The 27111-nt window shown below is 43.0% G+C and overlaps 2 protein-coding genes across 6 annotated transcripts in view; both read right to left on the bottom strand.

Annotated features, from left to right (window-relative positions):
* The window catches only part of LOC309341560 (heparan-alpha-glucosaminide N-acetyltransferase-like), a 178957-nt gene extending 178096 nt beyond the window's left edge, over positions 1–861 (bottom strand). The window contains exon 1 of one of the 4 annotated variants that reach the window (XM_081861216.1): positions 844–861. Coding sequence is in view for 2 of the 4 variants with exons in the window: in XM_081861218.1 (XP_081717344.1) it covers positions 539–608 (70 nt within the window). In the remaining 2 variants the exon portion in view is untranslated. Of the gene's footprint in view, positions 1–538; positions 801–843 lie in introns of those variants that run through there. The other 3 variants (XM_081861218.1, XM_081861215.1, XM_081861217.1) reach the window with 3 other exon arrangements.
* A 1899-nt stretch (positions 862–2760) lies between these two features.
* On the bottom strand, positions 2761–27111 carry BMS1 (BMS1 ribosome biogenesis factor). 2 transcript variants are annotated; one of them, XM_081861117.1, is made up of 23 exons: positions 26984–27111; positions 25332–25544; positions 24559–24749; positions 23808–23887; positions 22855–23043; positions 21839–21981; positions 21616–21737; positions 20640–20836; positions 20303–20439; positions 18941–19686; positions 18020–18121; positions 16680–16834; positions 15812–15893; positions 14912–14988; positions 14059–14244; positions 13444–13632; positions 12288–12468; positions 11150–11208; positions 10453–10575; positions 7011–7158; positions 5978–6153; positions 4623–4784; positions 2761–3218 (listed from the first exon to the last, which is right to left on the bottom strand). In XM_081861117.1, the coding sequence occupies exons 2-23, from the start codon at positions 25505–25507 to the stop codon at positions 2988–2990; spliced, it is 3852 nt and encodes a 1283-aa protein (XP_081717243.1). In that variant the 5' UTR covers positions 25508–25544; positions 26984–27111; the 3' UTR covers positions 2761–2987. The 2 variants fall into 2 exon arrangements, with proteins under 2 accessions (XP_081717243.1, XP_081717242.1); XM_081861116.1 differs by having other exon boundaries at positions 26853–27021.

Genomic DNA, 27111 nt, shown 5'->3' with positions numbered 1-27111 from the left:
AACACAAAAAGAGCTTTGCATTTGACAACGCACTATTGTGTAGCATCTCCTTATGCTCTTGGACATTTGCACACACATTTGGCATCATCTCTGCCGAAGTGCAGGTTTTTACTTCAATTTTCTCTATATGTAAGCCCTCCCCTTGCCAGCTTATGCTTTACATTGTTAAAGAGCTAAACATGTTTAGGCACGGGGAGATGTACATTGAATGTCGCAAATATTGTTGAAATAAATGATCCATTAATAATGAGGGCCAATTCCCTGCCTTAAAAAAAAAAAACTTGCTAAGAGACTCCAGGCAAAACTCTTAAGGGATATCCTCCCCGACATACAGAACTGAACAGCAGGTGAATTATCTAGCAATCATACTGTTATGATTTTAATACATTTTAACATATATTTGCAACACAGGCAGGCAAGTTTGGATTGTAATGTGTTTGCCCATTGTAAACAGAACAAATTACAATCCATAAAGCCAAACAGCCAAAAAAATGTAAGCTACCTATTTGAAAGAAACTAGGCTTCCATGTTCTCTTACCTGAATTGCTGTTTTGCACAAAGCTCATTCCTAAGAAAAGCAAAAAGACAGCCTTTGCATTTGTCGCCATTTTCTTAAGCAAACCTGCTTACCAGAGAACCTGTATGCGCTTCATTGCATACGGATCAGAGGTCACAAGGATCAGAGGTCCTTAATTGCTTAATTACTTTCATACGTGTATATGAGATAAACAACAAAGGAATTTGAAGTCTAGCTCTCAGCTGGTAACTCAGCAAATGCAAATTACACATATGGAGTCTGCTCCCATATTTATTTATTTATTATGTTAGAGCAGTAGGACATACTATGCCTAACAGGTCACCACAAACTCTGCCACTTCTGTAACATACTGTACACACAACTCACCCTCAAATGGCTGCCATTGATAGGGAAACATCATAGTGACATCAAGAAACTAAGGTAGCTGTACTACATATGGGGTGGGGAGAAAACCTGGTTCAACGGTTGTCTACTCAGAATAGTTGCTGTTAGCATCCGTCTGTCTCAAGAGACCAGAGTTCACCTCTGAGAGTGAAGTCAAACCACTGGAGAATCACAGTGCCTGCCTGTGGCTGCAGAGACTGGTAACTCTTAACTCAGGGGTCAGCAAACTTTTTCAGCAGGGGGACGGTCCACTGTCCCTCAGACCTTGTGGGAGGCCAGACTATTTTTTTGGGGGTGGAATGAACGAATTCCTATGCCCCAGAAATAACCCAGAGATAAATTTTAAATAAAAGGACACATTCTACTCAAGTAAAAACATGCTGATTCCCAGACCGTTTGCGGGCTGGATTTAGAAGGCGATTGGGCCGGATCCCTGGGCCTTAGTTTGCCTACCCATACTACTGCCTCCCACATTGTTTTTGCTGCGTTAGCAGCACCTAAGTGAATTATCCAGGGCACAAGCCTGGGCAGCATGTATGGAGGTCCTGGGCTGCCCAGATGACTAAGCCTCACTAATGTGGTCCAAAGGAAAGCAGAGCAATACGTTTGGCAGCAACTTGGCTGCAGTTGCCAGAAGGAGGCGTACAAGGCGTCATCGAACTGCCTTAGGCACTCCATTCAGATTTGTATAGCCTTTTTTTCTTCCGATGATGTCCTGCAAGGCAGTGGGTATCTCACGAATAGACTCATTGAATTAATGACCATGACTAACTTAAATTCATTAATTTTAATGGGTCTCCTCCAAATAGGCTTGGGTGGCGCTGTGGTCTAAACCACAGAACCTAGGGCTTGCCAATCAGAAGGTTGGTGGTTCGAATCCCCGCGACAGTGTGAGCTCCCGTTGTTTGGTCCTAGCTCCTGCCCACGTAGCAGTTCGAAAGCATGTCAAGTGCAAGTAGATAAATAGGTACCGCGTTTCCATGCGCTGCTCTGGTTCGCCAGAAGTGGCTCAGTCATGCTGGCCACATGACCCGGAAGCTGTCTGCGGACAAAACACCAACTCCCTCGGCCTATAGAGTGAGATGAGCACCACAACCCCAGAGTCATCCACAACTGGACCTAATGGTCAGGGGTACCTTTACCTTTAAATACAACCCTTGACACTGAGCTAGCATTTTTGGTGGAAGTCCTGTGTTGATGACTGTTTGATATGTCCCACCCATCTTTTTTGTATTTGATAAGTTGTATTTGTGAATGTGATTTTTAGTATGTAAGCTGCCTTGAGTAAGGTGCAAGCCTCAGAAAGAAAGGATAACAATTTTATAAATAAGACACAACACATAGTTTCACCCTCAGAAATGAGATCAGTGTAGGGTTTGTCAAGATTCAAGCAGGTCAAATGATGCCCCATCAGTTATCAATTATTCTGTTTTGGCAATGATGCAAAGACCTATCAAGTAATTGCATAATACATCAATAAGGAGCAGTCTACTCTCCACAGATGAAATGTAGTCAGAAGGTGCACTCCAAATTTGCTGGATCTAAGTTCAGCTACTTGGCAGAAAGATTTGCTTTCACATTTCTTAGGAAGCATGGCCTTTCCTAGAGAAATGCACTATATTTCAATGTGTAAGAAAGAACTCATAAACAGATTCAACTTGGGCTGCCCATTTCTTTATCTCATTCAAACATTAGTATTAAAACCATGTACAAACTGCATGATCCATTTTTTTACTAACAGCAAATAAAATTATTTTGAGTAACCTCAAGATCATAAATGAATCCCATCCAAATAATCACATGTAAAATACTTCAATGAATGATCAGCGACCACAAAGTGTGTGACACCTTCACTTCTTCCTGAAGCATATTGCAGGGTAAACACCATAAACCATAATTTACATCTGATGCTGATGTTTTCAAATGACAATGTCATTGTTTTTTCTCCTCCAAGGCAAGTTCATTGGAGTCCAGAAACTTATTAACAGTATTTTTGGGTCTTGCTCTTAACTGGGGACTCCAGGGTAAAATGTCTTCTCGCCTCCTTCAGGTGGCTGCTGAAGACTCACTTCTCCCTTTCAGCAGATCCTCTCAGGCTCGATTTCTGCCGCTTTTTCTCCCTTTGTCCAATAATGCGAAAGAGCTTCTTCTTTGCTTCTTTCTGCCTCTTTATTTTCTCTTCCTCCTCTTTCTGCCTCCCTTTGAGACGTTCTTTAAGCTGCTGCCGATGTTTCACCTTGGCTTTCTTCAGCTTGTAACTGTGTACCGTACCCAAAGCAGACAGAAGTGCTGCAATCTTAACAAAAACAATGAACAATGTGTGATATGTACATATCGAACTTTGGGAGCAAGAACTGACACATTACAAGGCTGATTTCCCAGGATTTAATTACTGTTAGATAGGGAGATCCAGCATTAAAACGCTACTCACTAGCACTGAGCTGCAGCAATGCAAATCAGCACATGCACTTCTGGGAGGAAGATCAAAATCTTAGCAATGACATAAGCAGGAACTTCGCCCTCTCATATCAAACAGATTCTTATATCAAACAGAGCTGTTGGTGGTGTTCCATTTATCACACCCATCTCCCTCTAGGATAATTAACACAATTTGTATCTTGATAACTGTATCCACTGTTTCTTGGATCAAACACACCACACCAGTGGTTCTCAAAGGGTGTGGCAGGAGAGGATGGCAAGTTTGGTGGGAAGATTCCAGGGCAGCCAATATTATATTGTGGGAATGATTCATGTTCTCATGTAGCTGTAGCTGCATTGTTTTGTGGATGTCCCATGATCAGCTTAGAAAGTAGCTGTGTTCTATGTTTTAAATCAAGGAATTGTTTCATTTTGTTTCTCAGTGTATTTCCTATCAATAACAAAAATTGGTGTGGTGCGAGCCGCAAATTTTTATTCTGGAAGTGTGGCCCAAAGGAAAAAAGTTTGAGAACCACTGTGCTACATAAAGCAGGCCTTTAAGATTCATGGCAGTCATATGCCAGTTGGTACATTTTTATTTGTTTACTATCCTAAAAGCTACAAGTCAAGTTGCTTTACGTTGGAGGACTACAACAAATTGGAAGTCCCTTTACTCCCTTGGCCATAGAAATGGATGCAAGACAACCACAGCTGCCCATCTGCCTGAGAAATTTTGGATGGATGGATTTTTCTTAAAAGACAACTTACATGGCCATCCCACCCGCTCCATTTTATCCTGAGGTAGGTTAGGATGAGGGACAGGACAAAGTCATTCAGCGGGCTGCATGACTGAGTGTGGGGTTGAAATCTGGTCTCCCAGATCCTAGTCCAGTATTTCTCAAACTTAGGTCTCCAGCTGTTGTTGTACTACAACTCCCATCATCCCAAGCTAGCAGGATCAGTGGTCAGGCATGATGGGGGTTCTAGTCCAACAACAGCTGCGAACCCATGTTTGAGAAACACTGTCCTAGTCCAAGTTTAAGATGCAATCCACATCTCAGGGAAATTCCTGACAAATCTGTTGATTTTTATGGGAAGGAATCATTGACGTTTATTAGAAATCTGTGTTACAGGTTGTGAGTAACTTGTAATCCTTGTAAATTACAGCAAAAATAATGAGTACTAAAAACACCAATATTGGTCAGCAGTCAGAAAGAACTTGCTATTTTTAAGTGGTTCTTGCACCCAATAAAGGATTATTACAAAACCTGAAACAACTTACCTTCTTTTCATGAGGCTCCCTGATAACAGCTGGTCTCCACTTGTCCTTTGTGACTTTTCCTTTTCCTTCCTGAATCTTAGGTTTGCTTTTAAATGGCAAAGCCTTCTGAAGCGCTTTTGGAATATGCAGTTTATTGAAATGTTTCTTTTCTCGCATTATAGGCTAAAAAAAAAAAAAGAGTGAATGTAAATTGAACAGCAACATTCATTTTGCTTTCTAACTTGCCCATTACATTCTGCATTATAATAAGTATGAGGAAATTAGGCAAATAAAATCTCTTGGCTCATGTTCACAGCTCCTTCCCAACCAAAATGTAATATCTGAATCCTTGGCCATGTAGGAGTTCATGTTGTCATTTTCCCCTGTGATGACATCTAGCTTATACTGACAAGAACAAGAGTCACTGGGTGAGCTCTATTTATGTTATCTGAGCAATGCAGGAAAGAACTGCCTTGCAGTGGCTCCCTTAGCATAAACGTAATTCAAAAACAGGGTCTCGTTAACAGACTTCATCATCATTTTACAAATCAAATGATGTCACAACTGTTGCAGACAGACAGAATCCTGTTCTATGTACTGCCGCATATCTAGCAAGGGAGCTGAAGGCAATTTTATAAATTGAAAGCTGGAATACTTTACTAATCGGAAGTGGGGAAATTGTGCCTTCCACTTCAACATGTTGGGACTCTCATCAGACCCAGCCAGCAGGACTAATGGCTGGGGCTGGTGGGAGTGGTAGTTCAACCACACCTGGAATAAGGAGCACATGTCGCCCAACCCCGCTTTACATAGGCCTGTGAAATCACGGAAGGTCCTCCCCCAGGGTTATCCTGAATCTCAGGCACAAAATCACCAGGTGGATAACTCAGCTGGTTAGAGCATGGTGCTGAGAATGCCAAGGTTGCAGGTTCGATCCCCATAAGGGACAGCTGCATATTCCTGCATTGCAGGGGCTGGACTAATGACCCTCAGGGTCCCTTTCAATGCTGATTCTATGGGAATCACCGACTCTGCAAACATAGCACCAAACTCATGAATCTGGAGTAAGTTATACTACTAAGGAAAGAGGCACACAATAGGGCTTTTCCTCCCCACTCTGAGCTGAGGAAGCAGAGTTGTCCTATTTAATCTTTCAATGAAAGAGTGAGAAGGTGACAGAGGTGGAAAAAAGATGGTGGACTGGGGAAGCTTACAAGGTCAGGACTATGCTTAATTCCCTGTGCCACTGCACATTCAGTATGTTTTCAGAGCCTCCACTATTTCACTAATAGTGCTGCTATTGAGTGTTGCTGATCAAAGGCAATTCAAGATAAAATCTATGCATATTTTGACATGAAACAACATACAACCCCTACCTTGTAAAGAGAATCTTTATTTTGTTTTAGTCTGATGCCCTTCTCGTGCCTTAGCTGGCCTGTTGTCTTCATTCCTGCCCAGGAGTCTTTTTCACCCACAGCCTTTAGCAAGGAAGTTACTGGGTTATAGAAGGCTGGGGTGGAGACAGGATACCAAGTCCGCAAGAAAACAATATCTAGAAAGGGAAGAAACTGGTTAAGCTTTTAAAACTGTTTTAAGGAGGCAAGCTTTGCAGAGTTGCAGGTGCACCCCCATGCCCACAAATCTGGATGACAGCTTTGCATCTCAAGGGGTTCCCCTCCTAGACCTGCAAGCAGAGTGAGGCAACGGAGCCCCTGAGATGAGAAGAGTGGCAGGAGAAGGTCGTTTCTGAATCCCTTATGTGAAAGTAGAACACAATAGGAAACCAGCACATCAGGTTCTGGCTCAACCTTTGTCCTGTACCACTAGTTTTCTACATACACAGAGTTTTCCCAGCAGAAGGTGGCATAGCCCATTCTACCACCTCACTCTGCTGTTATGTGTAAGACCCCGGTCCTGCTGTCACACAGTAAAATACAAAACTGTAGCCCTGTACAGAAGCTGAACACGCCAACTGCCACCACAGGAATATCTGAGACGGTCATGAAGACGACAGCAATCCAGAGCACAAAGCAGAAACATAACTTTATTGAGTTTGCCTCTTACTATAAATGTAAAAATCAGAACGATATTGTTGCAACTATTGCAGTTAGGGAACACATGTAGCATTTCTGAAACTGACCCCTTGCTACCATGACTTTTTTATAGGGGCACTGAAACTATGATCAGAAACACCAGCCTGGTGTGACAACTTCACTGATCACCACTAGAGGGCAGAGCTTTTTTACATTAAAGGAGGCATAGCAGAGTTTGAGAAACCTGCCCTCTCAGAAACGACTGTGCAATTCATTCCACAGATATGACAGGAGTGCACCTTCACATTTGGCAATTCCTGAAAGGAAAGGCTCCTGAAAGAATCATCCTGTAAAGCAACTGGAAGGTGCCACTTACCGCTCATTAGCAATTTATCTTCAAAGGTGGCTCGGAAGGCACCCTCAGGTGTCCGCAGGGCTTTTTTAATCTGACCTCGGATGCCGCTCACAGTACGAATGGCTGCGCCTTCAAACTTGGCCACTTCCAGTACAGAGTTAAACATCCCCTATGTTGACGTGAAACAAAGTAGGAATGAAAAACTTCATACTGAGCTTGATATTGCAATATCACCAAAAGCACCCTTCTATACCAAAGCTGTGTAGGCTTCTGTGAGGCCTTGGGGAACAGAGGAGGACAGCCAAATGACTGCCCTGTATGCTTTACTGATTTATTAACAGAATTATTTTTATACCACCATATCATATTGGGGCAGTGTGCAACATTAAAACGTGAAGCACCATTCAGAACAGAACTTTCCAAACTGTGTGCTGTGACTTGTTAGTGTGTCAGCTGCAGTGTGAATACTTCCCATGCTCCTTCTGGAAACCTCTGGTTTAATAGTAAGACTGAATTACCGTGTCATGAAATGATGCACGTCTAAAGTGTGTCACTAACACGAAAAGTTTGCAAAGCTTTGATTTCGAACCATACAATCATTAGTGACTGGCTTATCACAAAAATTCAACAGCTGCAAAGGCCTGCTTGAAAGAGATGCTTGAAAATCAAAAGTGAGGATGCCTGCCAGATCTCTGCTGGGACTGTGCTCCACTCCACATAGGACAAGCAGTGAGCTCAACACAGCAAGGCCTCTGTAAGACAAGGCACAACTTACAGCGCTCACCCAGTGACTGAGCAGAGATAAAAGGGCTCATGCAGGCCTTAAGAGATCCTGCACCCAAGGTGTTCAGGGCTTTCTATACTGATGCAAGAGCCTTGGACCTGATATGGGAGCAAGTGGGCAGCCAATGCAGATGGTTAAACAGAGGTACAGTATGTTGCCCCCATCATCTGCTGCGTTCTGTGCCAGCTGTAGCTTCTGCATGAGGAGCAGCCCTACGGAGAGTGCACTGCAGTAATCCAGCCTTGATGTTACAAAGGCATGGGCTACAGTGCCCAAGTTATCCCAGTCCAGATATGGTCATCGCTGGCACACCAGACAAAGGTTGTAAAAGCCTGCAGGGGAAGTGCTTTGCCAGCAGGAGTTCCTGGGTTCAATCCCCAACATCTCCAGGTAGGGCTGGGAGAAAGTCCATGTCTAAAACTCCAGAGAGCTGCTGCCAATCATTGTGGACCATACTGAACAATATGGGCCAATGGACGTGTTATAAGGCAGCTTCCTATGTCCCAAAGAAATTCCTAGCCGCATATGTCATTTGTGCCTCTAACGACAAATATGTATGCAGGAGTACCCCCAAGCTATGGATCTACTCCAGGCATCCCCAACCTTCGGCCCTCCAGATGTTTTGGACTACAATTCCCATCATCCCTGACCACTGGTCCTGTTAGCTGGGGATCATGGGAGTTGTAGGCCAAAACATCTGGAGGGCCGCAGGTTGGGGGTGCCTGATCTACTCCTTTGGAGGACATGTAACCCTGTCCAGAACAGGCCGCTGGTCTATCCTCTTGACACAGGAGCAGTGCTCAAAATTAGCCAGGCGCCAGGTGTGTTTTGCAACTGGTGCGCGTCCAATTGCAATCACATGGAGATCTCTGGACACCAGGTTGGCAACTGGGTGGGTGGGGGGGACAAAATGTCACTTAGAGGAGGATCTGAAATATTTCCCTTGAAACCTGAAGTAGTTTTATTCCGGTTTGTTTGAATGTGTTGTAAACCGCTTTGAGATTTCGTCTTTAAAACGATATAGTAATGCAATGGGTAATAATACTAATAAAATCCCATCGGGGAGGGTGGGGGGTGGCACCTAGACATTCCATTGTGGCAACCATAGTCTAGGTTTAAGAAGCCATTTGGTGATTAGATTATGTATCTGAGTTTCTAACACTCTGCAAGAGCGACTTACCTACGGAGGCTCCATTTCATCAGAGTTCAAACCCAGTTTATTGGCCCTAACTGATTTTGAAGCTCACACGGGAGGGTCATAGAATCATAGAATCATAGAGTTGGAAGAGACCACAAGGGCCATCGAGTCCAACCCCCTGCCAAGCAGGAAACACCATCATTCCATATCAAAATACTAAGAAAATTGGAAGATGTGGTGTAAAAAAAAATGGAATTACTTGATGTGGAAGGACTACCTGCACTGCAAAACAACCATACTAGACTTCTTGTCTGTCTTCAAAAAACATACTGAAAAGAGACGCTTGCATCACAAAAGGGAGCTAGGCGAAGACTTTGAATTTCAAAAAGGAAAGATACTGTCTTTGCGGGAGGTGCCTGTCCCAAACTGTCTCCTAAGAGAGATAACAGCAAAGAATGGAGCCACTGAGTGAGTCATAGCACCCAGGAATCACCCATCTGACTTCCAAGATAGGGTCTGAAGTTCAAAATGGGGCATGACAGATAAAAAAAGCTCCTTCCCAAAGGAGTTTAAAACACAAAGAAGTTTTTAAAAGGTGGGGGTGGGGGAGCAACTTCAAAATGGTCCTGGAAAACACATTTTATAATGACCAACACATTTCAATAAGGTCCTTATCGGAGGCTCAAGGAGGCAACACAGGAGATGTTGCCTTAATAGGAAAATTGCGTAAGGCTTTTGGAAACATGCACTGGGCGTTTAAAATATCCATTACGCATTCAAGATCATTGTGTGTCACCCGGCACATGAAGCTTTTGCTATTCTTTCAACCGAGTTGAGGGCTGTAGGGAAAGGTTAGGGATAAAGATTCAGGATCCTGGCTACCATTTTTGGTAGGTACAGCTTTGCTGGATCAGGCCAAGGATCCATAACACCCTGTGCACAACAGAAGCCAGCCAGATGCTTTAGGGGCAGCTGAAACAGGGCCATAGTTCATCACCATTGCTGGCAGCCTAGGTAATAATAAGAATAATTTATTATTTATACCCCGCCCATCTGGCTGAGTTTCCCCAGCCACTCTGGGCGGCTCCCAATCAAGTATTAAAAACAATACAGCGTTAAATATTAAAAACTTCCCTGAATAGGCATTAAGAGGTATGCTGCCTCTGGAAATAATAACAACAGCAGTAATTAAATGTACTCTCCACCCTTCACTAGCAACTCCCAGGGTGGGTTATAATTAAATATTTAAAAATAGCTACAACAAATTAAAGCTGCAGGAATAGGGCAAGTCCTGAGAACATGCATCTCAGGTGTCAACAAGCAAAGGTTGAAATCTTCTGCATTTGCCAAAAGCTGCATATTGGTTGTGCCAGATGAACTTCTATAGGTAGGGAATTCTACAACTCAAGGGCTGCCACAGAAAATGCAGCTTTTTGGTGGTGGTGGGACCCACCCACACACCAAAATTCTGAAGGTGGCGGAACTACTACTCTGCTGACCCCCAAGAGGGTCCTCAACATTCCTACTACTCAAACACATACCTTGATAAATGCTGTATTCTTGAAAATTTTGAATGGGAAACCGGTTAACTTTAATTTCTTCACAACTCTTATGGACTTATCTAAGTCAAGCACAACTCCAGTGGCAGCTATCCGAAAATCAGGCTGAAATATAAAGCACAGAAACTTGCTTGTATTTGTTATAAGCTATCCATGTGCGCCCATGTATGAACACACATGCGGGCAGACAGGGTGGGGCGTGCACATGCATTGGAAAGTGCAGGTTTCAGGGTGCTTATCTCCATTTCTCATTTATTTTGCTCATGGGTCTATAAATTTTGGTGTGGCTTACTGTATGTGTATGCATACCAGAGAAGTTGGGGGAGAAGAGGGCCTCTCACATCGCACTTGGCTTCACACAACATACAGATACAATGAGACTCACACATTGCTTCTGCTTGGTCCAAAACTCAGCAATGCAACAGGAGAAACTCCTCCACTCTTCCCCGTCTCTTGACTAAGGGAAACATTTCACCAAGGAACTTGCCCTAGCAAGCAGAAGCCGAGTGCTGTATCTTATTTCCTACATTGCTTATCTATCCATATGGCCGTCCTGCACACTTCACAAATAAATCCACCAACAGAATCATAGAATTGGACGGGATCCCGAGGGTCATCTAGTCCAACCCCCTGCAATGCACCCTAGGCCAACTATAAACCGTCCATGGTAAATACTTACTGTTGCTCCGCTCACTGACTGGATTGCCAGACATCCTGCTCCTTGCGGCGTGATAGGACCTAACAAACAAGATTGACCCAAACCTTCAGTGTATGGTTCAGTGGTGCATATCTTCTCTTAAAAACGTAGTGAGAGAAGTAAAACCCAGGGCAAACTAGGGAGTTAAAAGCAAATACAAAATGCTTCCTTTCAAAACTGAGGTAATGTTCTTAATACAGTCATACCTTGGGTTACAGCTGTGTTTTTTCAGGTTGCAGACCGCCAAAACCCGGAAGTACCAGAACGGGTTACTTCTGGGTTTCGGCAGTTGTGCATGTGCAGAAGCGCTAAATCGCACTTTGCACATGCACAGAAGCGCTGAATCGCAACCTGCACGTGCGCAGACACGGGTTGCGAACGTGCATCCCGCACAGATCGCGTTCGCGACCCGAGCGTCCACTGTATATCAACCCCCTGGCACAAGTAATAATCAAGGGAGCATGATTTAAGGTAAAGAAATATGAAGCTTTCTTGGACCTGGCTCTTAACACGGTGGCCAGGTTCACATGTAGCACTAAACCAGCCTTCCTCAACTTTGGGTTTGCATATAATGTTGGAGTCCTGGCTCCCATCAGCCCAGATCACTGGCCATGCTGGCTGCAGATTATGTGAATTACAACCCAACAATACATAGGGATCCAGGACAGGAAAAAACCATGCTAAGCCATGGCTTAGCCTTATTATTATGAACTAAATTTGTTTTTTGGCTCAAAGCTTGACTCACACGCTCCCCCTTCCTCCCCCTGCATGGCTGCCAGTATCTACTTATCTCAGTTTTTATCAAGTTTCCCTTATCTTGGCTTACCATTGTGTGAACCAGGGATGATTTCTTATCCTACACCCTGGCTAGGTAAACAAGACATAATCCATGCCTTAAAATAGCAAACCCTTTTTCTTGACTGTGACTCAGTCAATCTCATTCTGGCACTGTAAATTTGATAAACGAGGCAGAGGTGCGGGTTTTGCATTTCCCCCTCTAATTCCACCACTGCTCTTACATAAAGCTTCAAACAATTCCTCATCATCATTAGGTGGCTTTACCAGTGCTGTTCCTGAGGCTGGGAAGTTGCAGAGTTTGCTTTAGAGAGTTTGCTCTTACCCCAAAAAGTTGTGCCACAGTGCATATGCTGTGGCGTATACTTGAGCAGCCTGTGACGGCCGTTATGGTCTTCAATGTAGTACATAGGGATCGTCTGAAACCTCCTCCAGCCCAATGAGAAAATGAGAGGATCGCGAGTCTTAAGTATTTTCTTATACCAACGATGTTTCTTCAAGCGCATCTGAGGAAAATCAAGGATGTTTCATCAAAAGCAAACTCCTACATTTATGCCAGTAATTATTTCAGCAGTCCCTTATCCTGTCTTAGTACTGAGGCCACCTTGCACTATATAAAATGCAGTGAGTGGTTTGGTGCTTGGTGTTTTGAGAACCCTTGGAAACAGAAAATGATAACAGGGGTCAAGGAAACACATAGAATATTTTGCAACTTTCATCCTCAAAGAGACTGATACAAAGGACCATTGAATGGAATGAAAGTTCTGCGAAGTCTTGCCTAAGAACTAGCTGTGAGCCGAGTATAATCTCTCATGAATATCTTTATCATGAGGTGTAAGATAGCCCTTCTGTGAACAGAAGAGACATTCCAGACAAGGGCTGGCAGCCTTGGCAGAACATTATGTTCTAGAACCAGCTTTGACAAGGGTCTGCAGAAAGGAGATGCAGGCAAGGAATCTGGAGGCACACTGAAAGCCATCTAGGATGGCAAAAAAATGGAGGATTGTTATGTAGCAGCAAATTGGAATGCCATTCATGTGAAGAAACAACTGGATATGATTCCATGGAGATAAGAAGAGCGGCACTGCTCAAAGAATCTCCTTATGAGAGCTTCTTCCACACTCAGTTCAATTGCTCTGGCACTGAATAAGCAAGTAAGAAAAGATCAGCCCAGCCCCAAATGTGGATAAATGCTTTCTTCTGGACCTGATGGGTGAATCTCCCTCCTCTACCTTCCCTCCACCCACTTTCCCTTGCAAATATTGCCTTTTTAGTTGGTAAGCCTGATGCCATGGCATCCCTCTCTCCTTGAGGAAAGCTGCATTGCGGGACAATAATTATCTGAAAAGTGGGATAAGCAAGTGCTGCAACCCTAACCCAGAAGTATGGGAGTGGGGAAATGTGGTCACACAGGAGGTGATGAACTGAGACACAAAAGAATTCTGCACCATAAAGGAGAATGTAGTGTTGCGACTGCATACCTGCACATATCCCACATTTCCTTCGGTGTTTCCCAGGCCACCCAGGATAATTGGGTAGTGTGGGTCAAAATGCAGCACCAGCTCACATGGCACGTTCTCCAGTTCTATCCGTACATACATTCCAGGCCGGAATCCCTCATACTGAACTCTGGTCTCATCGTCTTGATCTTCAAATTCAGTCCGGTTAAGCTGTGTGACAGAAGCAGTTCGGAGATCCATTAAACTGACAAAAAAAACTTGGAAACCAATAGTGACAATAATGAACATTTGCATTATGAGCCTCCTGGTACAGGTTAATGGACTAGAAGGAAAATGTACACATTCATTGCCATCAAGCTGTATAATACTTAGTGCCTTACAGCTGGAGAGTGCTTGTTGGAGAGTTCAAACCATTTCACATACATTGTGTTATTTTTCTTATGATAAATAAGGGTTGAAGATGACATGCGGGGTTACCTAGAATTGTGGAAAAAGGGGGAAATTCAAACCAGAGATATCCTGAACCATATTTCAACCTTCTAACCATGTCTACTCAGAAGTCCGTCCGATCTAATTCAGTCTTGCAGTTCTGGCCACTAAGCTACAGAAGCTCCCAATGAGGTATGAAATTTATACCTGTGCCTGTTTCTGCATCTCCCCTTTTAGGTCATCAAAGTAGGTGGCATCTCCTTCATCATACACAGCATCAAACATCCTCTTCAGCTTGCGTTTCTTATCCATGCGCTTCTTCTTTTCCTCTTCCTCTTCACCAGATTTGTCCTCTTTCCCATTATTATTCTCTTTCTCTTCTTCGCTTGATGCCTAATGGGAAAGGCGGGGGGAAGAGGGCTTTATTCTGTGTGTTTGTTTTGTCCTCAGGGAACAAAATTACAAGTCATTTTAATACTGCAGCTTTTTGGTTTCAACTTAGACCTAAGGCCTAAGAAAGATCAAAATTTATGACTTGCCCATTCAAGTAATTAACTAGAGATCATCAATAACAAGGAGTCAAAACGGCAAAGAAATGTTCAAACTCAATCTGTGCATCATTGACAGATAAACGTTATTGGGTTTACAGAGTCTGTGAAACCTTTAAAAAATTGCCACTGTAATCCACCTGACAAGTGTCTTATGTGAGAATTTAAGCAGTTCTGACAAGAGCTGAAGATGAGCTACATAGTAAATGGCTGCTGATATCCTACAAAGTAAGGAAAAAGTTGTAGGGGAAAAGTTGTGGGCTCTGAACAGTTCAAAGGTAATTATGAGTCCCACACAGAAGAAGAGCAATGACACTCATAAACTGCAAACAAAGAACAAATACACATTTGCTAACACCGAGAAAAAAATATGCTGAATATTTTCAAATTCCCATGATCTGCATCATATATTTGCTGAAAAATTTGGGTCTCTCTTGACAAGAGAATCTTTAACCTCCTAGCTTTGAACACCTGTTCAACAAATGAATCACAGTTAATTCTCTCAAACCTACTTCATCTCCTTGATCAGCTGCTTTCCCTTTGTGTACAATTCCTGTCTCAAGATCTTCAAAATCGCCATATAATTCTTCTATAAAAAATAAACATCAGCAAAATCATTAATATTTTCTGCCCTAGTTTCTCCTGTACAGTAAATCTTTCAGCTTGTTCATCATCGATAAATTTTACGCATGCATCTGAATGTGTTTTCATTTAAACACACACACACCCCAAGCCCCCATGGTCCCTTCATTTGTGATATTTTCATAAGACATGAAAAACTGGCAGGTGGGAGGTGGTATATTTACTTGGACTGATTATCTGCCCTTCCTGATAAAATCAGACTGAGTTAAAACACTACATAAATGTATGGGCTTTTTTGTACTCAGTCTTCTATGTGCATACATTCAGTGGCTATACGAAGTCTTCCACTAAAACAAGGAGATGAGTGCACTGGCACTCAAATCTTCCAATAAAGGAAATCAGCCATTTCCAGAGCCCATTCCTGCTCCACAGCAGTGGCGTAGCGTGGGTTGTCAGCACCCGGGGCAAGGCAAGTAATTTGCGCCCCCTAACCTATGGTTTTGCGCCCCCTAACCCTAACTCCCAGATGTTGCGCCCGGTGCGGCCGGCCCCCCCTGCACCCCTCACGCTATGCCACTGCTCCACAGGTCTCCCAAACCATCTCCCAGATACTGTTTTTCTACACACACACAATTGTCCCTCCCAAACCCTCCTTACAGTTTTCAGCATTGTCTCCACATGCAGAACTCCCCCCCCCCCTGCGGAAACCCATATTTTCATCAGCTCTTATCCACTAAAGCTGGCCCTGAAGCAGGTTCACCCATAGCAGCTCAGACCTTTTCTTCCAGCTAGTAAGAGAACAACTAGCAAAGGAAAAGGCTCCAACTTACCATCCTCCTTCAACAGTTTTGCAGCATCTTTATCAGCTTCCCAGTTTCCAGTCACAAAACAGTCTCTGATACTGTCCATAACCTGCAGGCAGAGTAGCAAACTTGTTTTCTGCTGCAAACACACGTTAATTATAGAAGTGACCCAATGTAGCGGCAATTATTTTACCAGTTGCAACAATCTGTGTCCGAACTGTGTCCAACAATCTAGCCACTGTGTTTTCAAGAATGAAGGGCTATCAGGTACAGTAAACTGGATACTCAACATGTAAGTGAGGCATCAAATAATCTACAGCAGGCATAGGCAAACTCGGCCCTCTAGATGTTTTGGGACTACAACTCCCATCATCCCTAGCTAACAGGACCAGTGGTCAGGGATGATGGGAACTGTAGTCCCAAAACATCTGGAAGGCCGAGTTTGCCTATACCTGATCTGCAGTATCATGCCTCAAAGTGGCTTTCTTAGTCTATGCACCCTTCCACACAGAAAAGACTACCTGCCCTAAAAACTATCCTTCCATATGACCAGCATAGACAAACATAAACCAAAAAAAATGCCTGCACAATTCAAATACTGCCACTCCTTCCTTAACCATCCTCCCCAAACCAGTTTAGTTCCCTACTGATCTCCACCCTACTGCTTGTTGCTTCTTTTCCTTTCCAAACTCCAGCTCCTCTCTTTTTGCAAGTCTAATCCACAATTCTCAAAGATCCTCAAATTTGTGGGAGTGGTTAATTATGTTTCTACCATCATCACCACTTCTGCTCCTCCCAACCTCCACTGATACCAGCAAGTGAGCATATACTGTATGCACTGTCTTATTATGAATACAGTATCTGAGATATAATCTACAGAATCTGCAGTAAGCACCTCATCTAAGTCCCAATCTTGTGGGGTTTCCACAGGGAATTTGGAGCAGTCAAGGGCATCGGCTTTTCGCTTCGATTCTTCGTTGGGACGGCTGATGCGGAACAACCCTCCAAGCTCATTGTTTTCTTCATCTTCCTCCCCCTCATCCTCAGCCACTGAATAAAAACAGAAGTGCTTCACAGTTATACTTTGAAAGGAAGCCCTGGGAATGTTGCATCTTGTAATATTTCATTACTAGGGTGCAAGCTTAAGTAGTCGGGGGCAAGCATCCACAAATCCATTCCCCAGAACTGAATGGGTCTTGTCCTCTGGTGAGAAGAATGTTCACTGACATACATCCCCCCCCCAACTACTCACTTGTCCAGTAGTTTAGGATGCATAGTGAAAATGTCTGCACAACTGAGAAACAGCCCCATCGCTCTTCCAGTCCTCTGAATATGCCAGAGAGCTTGAGAGAAAGGCAATTTGTTTTTGTGCAGTGAAAAATAAAGACAGTGGCACCTCAGGTTAAGTACTTAATTCGTTCCGGAGGTCCGTTCTTAACCTGAAACTGTTCTGAAGCACCACTTCAGCTAATGGGGCCTCCTGCTGCTGCCGCACCGCCAGAGCACGATTTCTGTTCTCATCCTGAAGCAAAGTTCTTAACCCAAGGTACTATTTCTGTGTTAGCGGAGTCTGTAACCTGAAGCGTAAGTAACCCGAGGTACCACTGTATCCTCTATTACAAAATGTATGACAAAGATCTTGACTCTTATTCTTTGAATTCCAAGTCTCTTCTCCTATAAACATAGCAATATTATATCATAATCAACACTTATTAACGCCATCTTAGTTGCTCTTCTTGCTTTTGTTTTGAAGTTGATCCACCTAAGTTGATCCACCTCACTGGAATATCTTCTGTCTTTTCCAACTATAGCCTGCCAAGCTTCATAATTTCAATCTGTGTTATTGTTTGCTGAAGAAGTAACCTGCCCTTAATCATCAGCGTGGTCGATATGCTACAAAATAGTCAATAACCTCTTAAGAACTTGAAACTTGATTCCAACAATCTGATTTTGGGCTGAGCCAACTGCTGGGAAGCTGGTCAACTGTGTTGAAGGACACAGATTAGAACCCAGAAAGCCTATCAGGGACCACACTTGGTTGCCTGGTTGCAAATAAATATTCTGGGACCAACCAAAGGAGCTATCATAAGATGGGAAAGAGTTGGACCTTTTCTTCTTTCATGCAGCCAATGTACCACAAATGATCAACATGTTATTTTTCTTTCTCCTTCCACAACCCATTCTGTTAGTCCCTTTTCTTAAACTGTATAAGGGAATGCAGTGTATTTATTATACCTGTTCCATAAATAAGTTTGCGAAGATTGGGAGCCGATTGTTGTTGCCTCAGAAATGCTTCAGCTGCCTTATGAGTAATGCCTTCTTTCCATTTAAGTGCACCTGGGGGGGAAACAACATGGTTTCTTTAACTGAGCAGATTCAAAGCTTGCTCGGATTCGCAGCTGTTCATTCTACCACTAATATAAATGGTCCCTGCTGCTATAAATCTCCAAAAGATTATTTACTTTCTCCAGCTCCTATGTGAGTTCACTTTTTCTTAATCCCCTCTCAAATGCATGGGGCTGGATCCAAACTGAGGCTTCAGTCCTAACTACACTTAGCAGGGAGTGAGCCTTATTGAATTCAACAGGACTTAAGACTAAGTAGGTATGCAAATTAGTTGCCCACAGTTCACATTGTGATCACTGAGACTACACATTGTGATCATTGAGACTAATAGCACAAACCCAACCATGTCTACTCAGAAGTAAGACCTACTTAATTCAATGGGACTTGCTCCCAAGTAAATTGGATTAGGATTGCAGCCTAAATTAAGTCATGACTAACTTTTCAAATAGATTTCAATGGGACCTAAGGGCAAGTAACTTAGTCTGGATCCAACCCATGGTTCACAAGGTAATCTTATACATATCTATTCAGCTCAGTGGGACTTATTCTCAGGCACACAGACCTACAGTTTTATCCTCTTCCACTAGAAAACAGCAAGGTAATATGAAAACAAAAATACAAAAGAGCAATTAAACTGAATTACATCTATGCTACAGAAATGATTGGCAGACCATCATAATTCCTAAGTAGCACAGCTCCTTTTACTAAGCAGCACAGCTCCTTTTACTAGCAAATGAACAACACAATAGAAGGTGGGCAATTTCAATTGAATGTCATGCCAAACATGCCAAGAGAGCAGTGTGTACATACCAACTGTATCTAGAGAAAAGTCAGAGGCTTCTTTATACTCCTCTTCCTCTTTCAACAGACCTTCAACATCATCCTCGCTTTTGTCAAACTTTGATTCCTGTGTTTTAACTCCAGCACACTGCGGCTGGGAATCTTCCCCGTCAGATTCTTCCGTATCAGAATCTTCCATTGATTCTCCTTTGTCCTCCGCAGATGATTCTTCCATCTCAGATGCTGATGCTTCTTCTGCTGTCCCATTTCCAGAATCTGTAGCGGCAGCCACCTTTCTACGCAGATTTCTGCTATTTCTCTCCTCTTTGTCCATTTCACCACATGTAGACCTATTCAATAAATCTGTGTTTCTGGCTGTAGATTCAGAATCGGCAACTCTCTCCTCCTCGCTTTCTTGTCCATCTCCTTCTCCATCTTCCCCGTCCCCATCAAGGCCAATTTCTTCTTCCTCACCTGAACTTATCTCAAGATTGTCATCACTATCAGCAAATGCTGGAAGTTCTGTTAGGGTTCCTTGTTTAGGTTCTTTTTTAAAACGCTTGGAAGATCTCAGGGCCAGCTCCGGATCTGGGAAATCTTCATCACTTTGTTGCCCATCCTCATCATCGCCATCGCTACCACTCTCAGACACTTCTTCATCTTCCTCCTCATCACTTCCACCATCTTCTTTTTCCTCGTCTTCAAATAGTGCCTTCCGACGTACCCTCCCAGTATGTGGGTCAGTTTCCTTCTCTTCTTTAGGCATCTCAAACAGACTTCCAAAAGAAGCAAAAATCAAGTATCACGAACCATTAAAAAACAAGCATACTGCAGAGAATATTTGGGGAGCTTCCAGGCCATAGGTCAAATTTGGTTTGTGAGGCTGTTTTTGGAAAGCCACACTCACCCGCTCTGTCGGGGGTGGCACAGGTAAGGATGAGGCTTCAAAGGAACAATTGGGAGCTTAACATCAGTTCCTGATTGTTTCTCTACTGGAGCAAGGAAAAGCCCCAGTCACCCATCAGCTGGTGGGCAGTAAGAACGCGCCTTGCACAAGAAAGGGAAACCCTTTCTCCCTCCCAATGCTGCTCTTTGAAAACTCCCCAAAATGGCATTTCTCCACCTCCAACATCGGGGTGGAAAGGAGAAATAGGGGGAGACTTCCAAAACAAAGAGCTGTCAATACCCTTGTGCTGCGGTTCTTAAGCATGGGAACCCCATGCAAAGGATTTTGATATTGATTCCGGAGCCATAAACAGTTCCCCACCCTCAAAAAGAAAAACTTTTTTGGACTCATCAAAATCTGCTTGCTAGGCTGACTAAAACTGCTAACAGCAATAAGTGAAATATTCTCTCAACTGCCCCCTTGGTAATCAAGGGTTGTCAACTTACCCTTGGTTGTCAATGTCAGTCTCTAGCGGTTGGGAATCCATGAAGAGAGACACTTTGCTTGACGCCATTTTGGCATCAATAGTGGAGTGCGTAGAGATGAGGCTCTGGACTAGTTCATGGTTTGGTCTTGTTTCCTCCTGACAAACCAAAATTCTGTTAGCAACTATTTTCTAAATATACTTATTTTGCTGTTTGCGTAAGTTAGCTGAGACCATAGTGGTACTTATGCCAAGAGATTACACCTTATCAAGCAGGCTGGGGAGAGAAGTCTGTCAGGGGTTCAGTACTGTACAAGAATTAACACTACATTACCAACTGCTAAAGAATTAACCCTCACCTCTTCTTCTTTATGTGTGTGACTTCCTCCAAGGTCGATATAAACCGCATCTTTATCATAAACTAAGCCCCCAACACCTGACAGCGGTGCATAAATAAGCTTCTCTTTCTCATTTAAGGACCGCTTCTTCTGGTGTTCAGGGAGCGCACAGGGATCTGGCAGGAAACTGACATCACTCACTGTGAAATCCCCAACGCCTGGATGAGAAGAAACACAGAAAATCAAAACGGGGTCCAAGTAGGAATTGCTAAAAATTAGCCACACATGCAGCGAACTGACCACAGTGATTTTGCTGTGTTAGTGATCTTATGTCAATGAAGTACTGTAAGGTTGAGACTTCCTACCACATTTTTTATTTATTGTTAAGGTACAGGAATCTCATGAAGAGAGACTGGCCAAATTAGCCCAGCTGGCAAAATGCCTATATGAACAAACCCCAATTTTTAATTATATATCTCCCAAATTTGTTTTTTACTTTTCTGTATTTTCTATATTTACTTAAATAGCAGGTTGCAATACAACTTTAAAAGCAATATAGAATTAAAGTAACAGGCTACTCAGTAAAATTTTTAAACAACTGCATAGGCCTGTAAGCCTAAAAAAAGTCTCAAGAAACACCTAAATGTCAAATGCAAGGGTGCCTGCCAAATCTCTTCTGGAGAAGAGTTTCACAGCAATGGACTGGCAACACTAAATGCCTGACTTCCGGCTCAACAGGTATTCCCAGCAAAGTGTGTATAGGATTACAGCCTCAGCCTTCCAATCTGCAATATGGGGGCAATGTTTAAGCCCTAAAATATTGCTGACTGGAAGACAGCTGTTTGCAGGAACATAGTCTTTTAAAAAGGGCTCCATGTACACTTCATTGGAACAATGTATGTGCAAATTGTATTATTCTTAATACAAGGCTGCCCTTTGACAACAAGACACAGCGCTGCAAGAACTAAAAAATAAGAAATAAGTGGTGGTATCCAACCTGGCATATGTATTTGACTTTTGTTTTTCAAGTGTGTTCCTCTCAAGTAACCATAAAGTGAAACCTTCCTGTCACACTTTGGATTAACTCTGATATCTTCTGGGTTTGTCAAGTCTTCCATCCTACAGAATATAAGGAAAGATCCACAGTAAAAAGTCATCTAACAACATTGCAGAGTGCTGGGAGGGAAACGGGAAATGAGAGGTGTGTGGTATGGAATTACCTGTCTGCTAGTACGTAAGGATGAGACGTCTGCCACATAAGGGGACGGAATTTCATTACGGAAATAAAGCGCCCCAGGTTGTGGATTTCCTGTTTTTGATATTCTCCATGTACCATCCCAGAGAGATAGAACAATTTGGCACCCTAAATTGGCAAATTAAGAGAATAATTCACAGAGCAACTGAAGCAACACACTACACTTCACTGTTTCTCTGGCATAAGCGTGATTTCCTCTGAAAATAAAACACAGAGTTGTGTACATGATGCAGTTTTGCACAATAAGAAGAAAAAGCACCTCAAGTATATTGCAGGTGGAATTCAGCTTCCTGAGAATTTCAGGGAGAGCTATGTATTGGCCACAGTTTGTCATGCCAGATGACCAGATAAACAATGGCTAACTAAAGCAAAAAAAAAAAAAAAAAAACCACTTCTGAAGTCCCCCAGGAGGAGAAAGAGAAGCCCAACTGCATTATCAAGCAAGTTATGCTAACCTATGGCCATTATAACCAGCAGGATTGCCACCAGAACTGCATCCTTCCCCCTTAATGTTTCTGGATATCACATTGTGTTTCCCCACCTGTGATCCATACACTTGGCCTGCACTCTCTGGAAAGCACAATTTATACAAACTGCAGCAAACAGTTATCTTGCCATGTTTTTCAGTGCACTGCAGTCCTGCATCAAAATTACTGGTTAAACTAAAATGCTATACAAAGAGTGCACCTACAGCGAAGTCATACAAGTACCAAAATCCGTACTGGGTTCGAAAACTCATTTGAACTGTGGAAAGTTCATTACACAACACTGTAGATAATTATCTTCCAGACTTCCAAATTTGTGACTTTAACCATGAGTGGCTATGGAACTACATAAAGGACAAATTTTCAGGAAGGATCCAAAGGAAATTGTAACAGAAACACACTAAAGAGTTACAATGCAGCCTTCTAGCTTCACTGGTTACAACTCTAAATGTTTTACATTCAACTCACAGGGTGAGCCATTGATGCAATATCATACCTGATAAACCTCTGTCCAGAATCTGTGCTTCAATCTCTTTTTAGTCTTCTTGAGCTGTTTGTTATTCTTGAAGGTATCCAAGTGTGTAAGAACACCCATAATTTTGGGGAAGCCATGTACCTGGCAAATGTTTAAAAATTCAAACGTTTCCATTTCAAATCCGAAGCTGGCATCAATGAGCATTAAAACCTGAGAAATGGAAAGAAAACTTTTTTCAGAACATTACTAGCATATATTGAGAATTTAATAAAGAAAAGAATTTGTGTTATGATCTAACTATCAACAACGGGTCACCTGAATCAAATAAAGTGCATGTTGCATAAAAGGTAAAGGGACACCTGACCATTAGGTCCAGTCGTGACCGATTCTGGGGTTGTGGCGCTCATCTCGCTTTATTGGCCAAGGGAGCCGGCGTTTTTCCGCAGACAGCTTCCGGGTCATATGGGCAGCATGACCAAGCTGCTTCTGGCGAACCAGAGCAGCGCACGGAAACACTGTTTTACCTTCCCGCCAGAGCGGTACCTATTTATCTACTTGCCCCTAGCAGTTGCTTTCGAACTGCTAGGTTGGCAGGAGCAGGGACCGAGCAACGGTAGCTTACCCCGTCACAGGGATTCGAACTGCCGACCTTCTGATCAGCAAGTCCTAGGCTCTGTGGTTTAACCCACAGAGCCACCCGCGACGCATGTTGCATAGTAAACAACATTTTCCTTCTTTCAAAGAAAATATGCCTAATCCAGTGTATCAGTCCAATTTATTCACTGAATAGGACTTTTTTCTAAGTACACACATAGAATTGAGGTATAACTAATGTTTATAGAGCTAAGCTCTAGAGAAATATACAGTTTGACTTGTATCCATCTTGTAATTAGTGTATGATGTTTTCCCAAGTTTATAATTAGCGTATGTTGTTTTATAGCAAGAAAAGCTTATCATATACTGATTCAACTCACCAGATCGGCAACTTTAGCTAGATCAATCATTGTATTAATATCACATCCGCATTCAATTATGGTAAGCCTACGCTTTTTACCTGTAAACAAAGGTGAAGAGCAAAACATGACAGATTTTAGTACTACCATTAAAAGCGTAACAATACTTTTCTGCTCATTCATTGAGAACATCAGATCATACTACCATGTGAAAATTGGTTTCCTGTCAAAATCACATAGGCCAGCAGGGAAATCCAAGTGATTTGGGCTTATTTTAGTTTATTCAAATTTTATTATAGCACATGTTTATGTACAGCACACTTCACTCCTCTAATTATGTCCTTGCTTTTCAGACAAATATGGACCACCTGTATTCATGATCATTGGGTGCCCTGGCCCCAAGTACTTCTTCCCATCCAAAATGCAGCAGGAGCCAAAGGGCCAATGGGCCTTCTCTGTGGTGGCACCCCATTTGTGACACTCCCCAAGAACACTCAGCTGGTCTAACTTTCAGGCACTAGATGAAAGCTGTACCATTCTCCCAAGCTTTTAACTTTTTTTATGTAGGGTACGGTCCAGTCAAAGTAATGTACTTTAAAGCCACAATTATTTCAAAACAGCAGAACTCAGGAAGCACCTCCATTTTCTTCCATGAAAATTAACAGTACTTAAAAACATCCAACTGTTAGTAGATCTGAACTGAGGACTGTTTTAAACATAAACCAAGCACACACATGTACATAAGCTTTTGTTTATGTGGGTCAGTTCTTACCTGACACAATTGTTACAGGACCCCGGATTTCAACTAACTTCTGCCTGGTGAAATTCTTAATAAGACATTTTATCAAGGTGCTCTTTCCAACTTTCGGAGGGCCAACCACAACCACAACCACAGGAGGAGGATCTAATGGAGTGCGGTCAACCACTGGAATGTGATGTTTTTTCGTCTTCAAATCCTGGGTCCTGTTTTTAAGAATAATGTTTACTGTAAGCTACAAAGTAGACAGGACAAGTACCCTTCCACACAGAAAAACAAGAATAACACCAGTTGTTCAGACCAAAGATTCACCCATCCTCAAATTCCTCCTCCCACCCTGCATGTACCACAATAGCCTGGAATCCAAGGAAATTATCTCATGCCATCTAGTTACATCCATTCACATCAGGATTGCATTGAGTCCCATAAAATTACATGGAAATGATTTGGGAGTCCTATACAGCACCATGAGAACTAAAAGATCGGCTGCAACTCGTGGACCTAGATGTGGACAGCCACCTGCTAGTTACTCAGCATAATCGTTCTCATAAGATTATTGTGAGGCTAAAAAGCTGATTTCCCTAAAGAACAGGATATAGATTAAGAAAAAACACATCATACCAAAATGGAGAGAGATCTATCATGTGAATATATATGAAGACAACTCAGAGTGTTATACAGTTACAAATTGTAAGGTGAAGAACGCAACCTGAAGCTAAATGCAAGAATAAACCATTCTAACAGGGAGGAGGAAACCAGTATGCTAACCAAGTCTAGCAGTTCCATACCTGTGGAAAGTTCTGGCCATTTTGACTGCAGATTGGACTGCAAAGGCCTTTGGGTTTCTTTTCCGGGCATCCTCCTCATCTTCAAGCCCTAAATCTTTCAAATGACGCTTCTTTTTCTCGTCAGCCTTTGGCCCACTGTGTCTCTTGCGGTGATGTTTCTTATCGTTTTCCTCCATTGCTTTTCTTGGTGTTCTATCACTCAGGGCAAATTACCTGTTTTTACCAACGTAATGTTAAGATAAACAAACAAATGTCCTATATATAATATGCATCATTTAGTGGGTGAGAAGTGAAGGTGCTTCAACAACTGTCTAAAACAAAGATGATAAAATAAAATGACCTAATTCCCAACTTTCAGTAGCTGGCAACTGACTGTTTTCCCTTTGTATATCCACTTGGGTGGAATAAAAGTGGAGGAGAATGTTTGCTCACTTTGGCTAGTAAAATACTTGCTTCCACACAAAGTGTGGACTGAACACCACCACCCACGTTTACTTGGAATTAAATCCCACCGCACTCAACAGGGGAGGTTAGCTCCAAACCCATGTTCAAGGTCTTGCTATTGCCATATAAAACCCTAAATAACTTGAGACAAGTAGTCTGCTTCCCCTTATGTGCTTCCAACCAATCATTAAGTTCTTCAGGAGGCAGCATTGCTAGCTGTACAGTGGTACCTTGGGTTAAGAACTTAATTCGTTCTGGAGGTCCGTTGTTAACCTGAAACTGTTCTTAACCTGAGGTACCACTTTAGCTAATGGGGCCTCCCACTGCCACCACCGCACGATTTCTGTTCTCATCCTGAAGCAAAGTTCTTAACCCGAGGTACTATTTCTGGGTTGGTGGAGTCTGTAACCTGAAGCATCTGTAACCCAAGGTACCACTGTACTATAATCGGTGGACTGCCACTTTATAATATCTAGGAAGCCTTCTGGGTGGGGGCAGCCTCCCTCTGGAACACCCTCCCAAATGGAATTAGGGAGGGGAAAACAGGACTTAAGACACCTCTGGAAACCTTGCCTTTTTATGCAAAGGTCCCCGAGATTAATAAATTTTACTACAATGTTTTGTTTTTAATTTTTTTTTTAAAAAAATTGGGATAGTACTTGTATCTTGGTTAAAGCATCTCATGTAAACCGGGGATTGTGTGTATTAAATAGCATAATAAACAATCGCAGGTAAATAGAACCCTACGTGCTCAAGCAACATTCCCCACTAACAGCTATTCTTTTGCCAGCTGGAAGGCGGAGATGAAACCTGAAGAATGGCAAATCTAGCAGCACCACGCAGACTTCTAGCCAGCATCCATTCAGCACCTCTTCCCGGAAGACAGAATAGGGGCGGCAGCACTTTATTAATGAACTGTGTGGGGAAGCGAGAGGCCAGAAACTCGCAAGCCTCGGAAGAGGTGCTTCCTTCGGGAGCGGCAATGATTTTCTTAGCCTTACACGTGGATGAGCGCTTTGCTCGCCATCCCGGATATGATCCGCGATTTGAAATACCCTGCCTTAGTACTTCTCTTACCATTCCTAGAAGCGTTTTTCTTACGGCTTATGGTTCGGAGAAATCGCTTCTACCGCGGGGGGGGGGGGGGATCGGGATCTCTCGGACAACCGCACCAACTACCGAGACAGAAACCGCCGAGCTCGGCTTACCAGACGGGTCCGTCCTCCTCATGGGCAGCCCAGACGGAAGAAGCGTGTGGTTGCCGGTGCTCACTTCTCCTGGCTCCTCCCGGAAACAACGGCGCGCGACCATTTGTTCCGGGGGGACGGGGAGCTGA

The sequence above is a fragment of the Podarcis erhardii genome, assembly GCF_964252035.2.
Source record: "Podarcis erhardii genome assembly, chromosome: 5".
Classification (NCBI taxonomy): Eukaryota; Metazoa; Chordata; class Lepidosauria; order Squamata; family Lacertidae; genus Podarcis; species Podarcis erhardii.
Note: the sequence above shows the minus strand (reverse complement) of the source record. Positions and strands in the feature narration are given on the sequence as shown.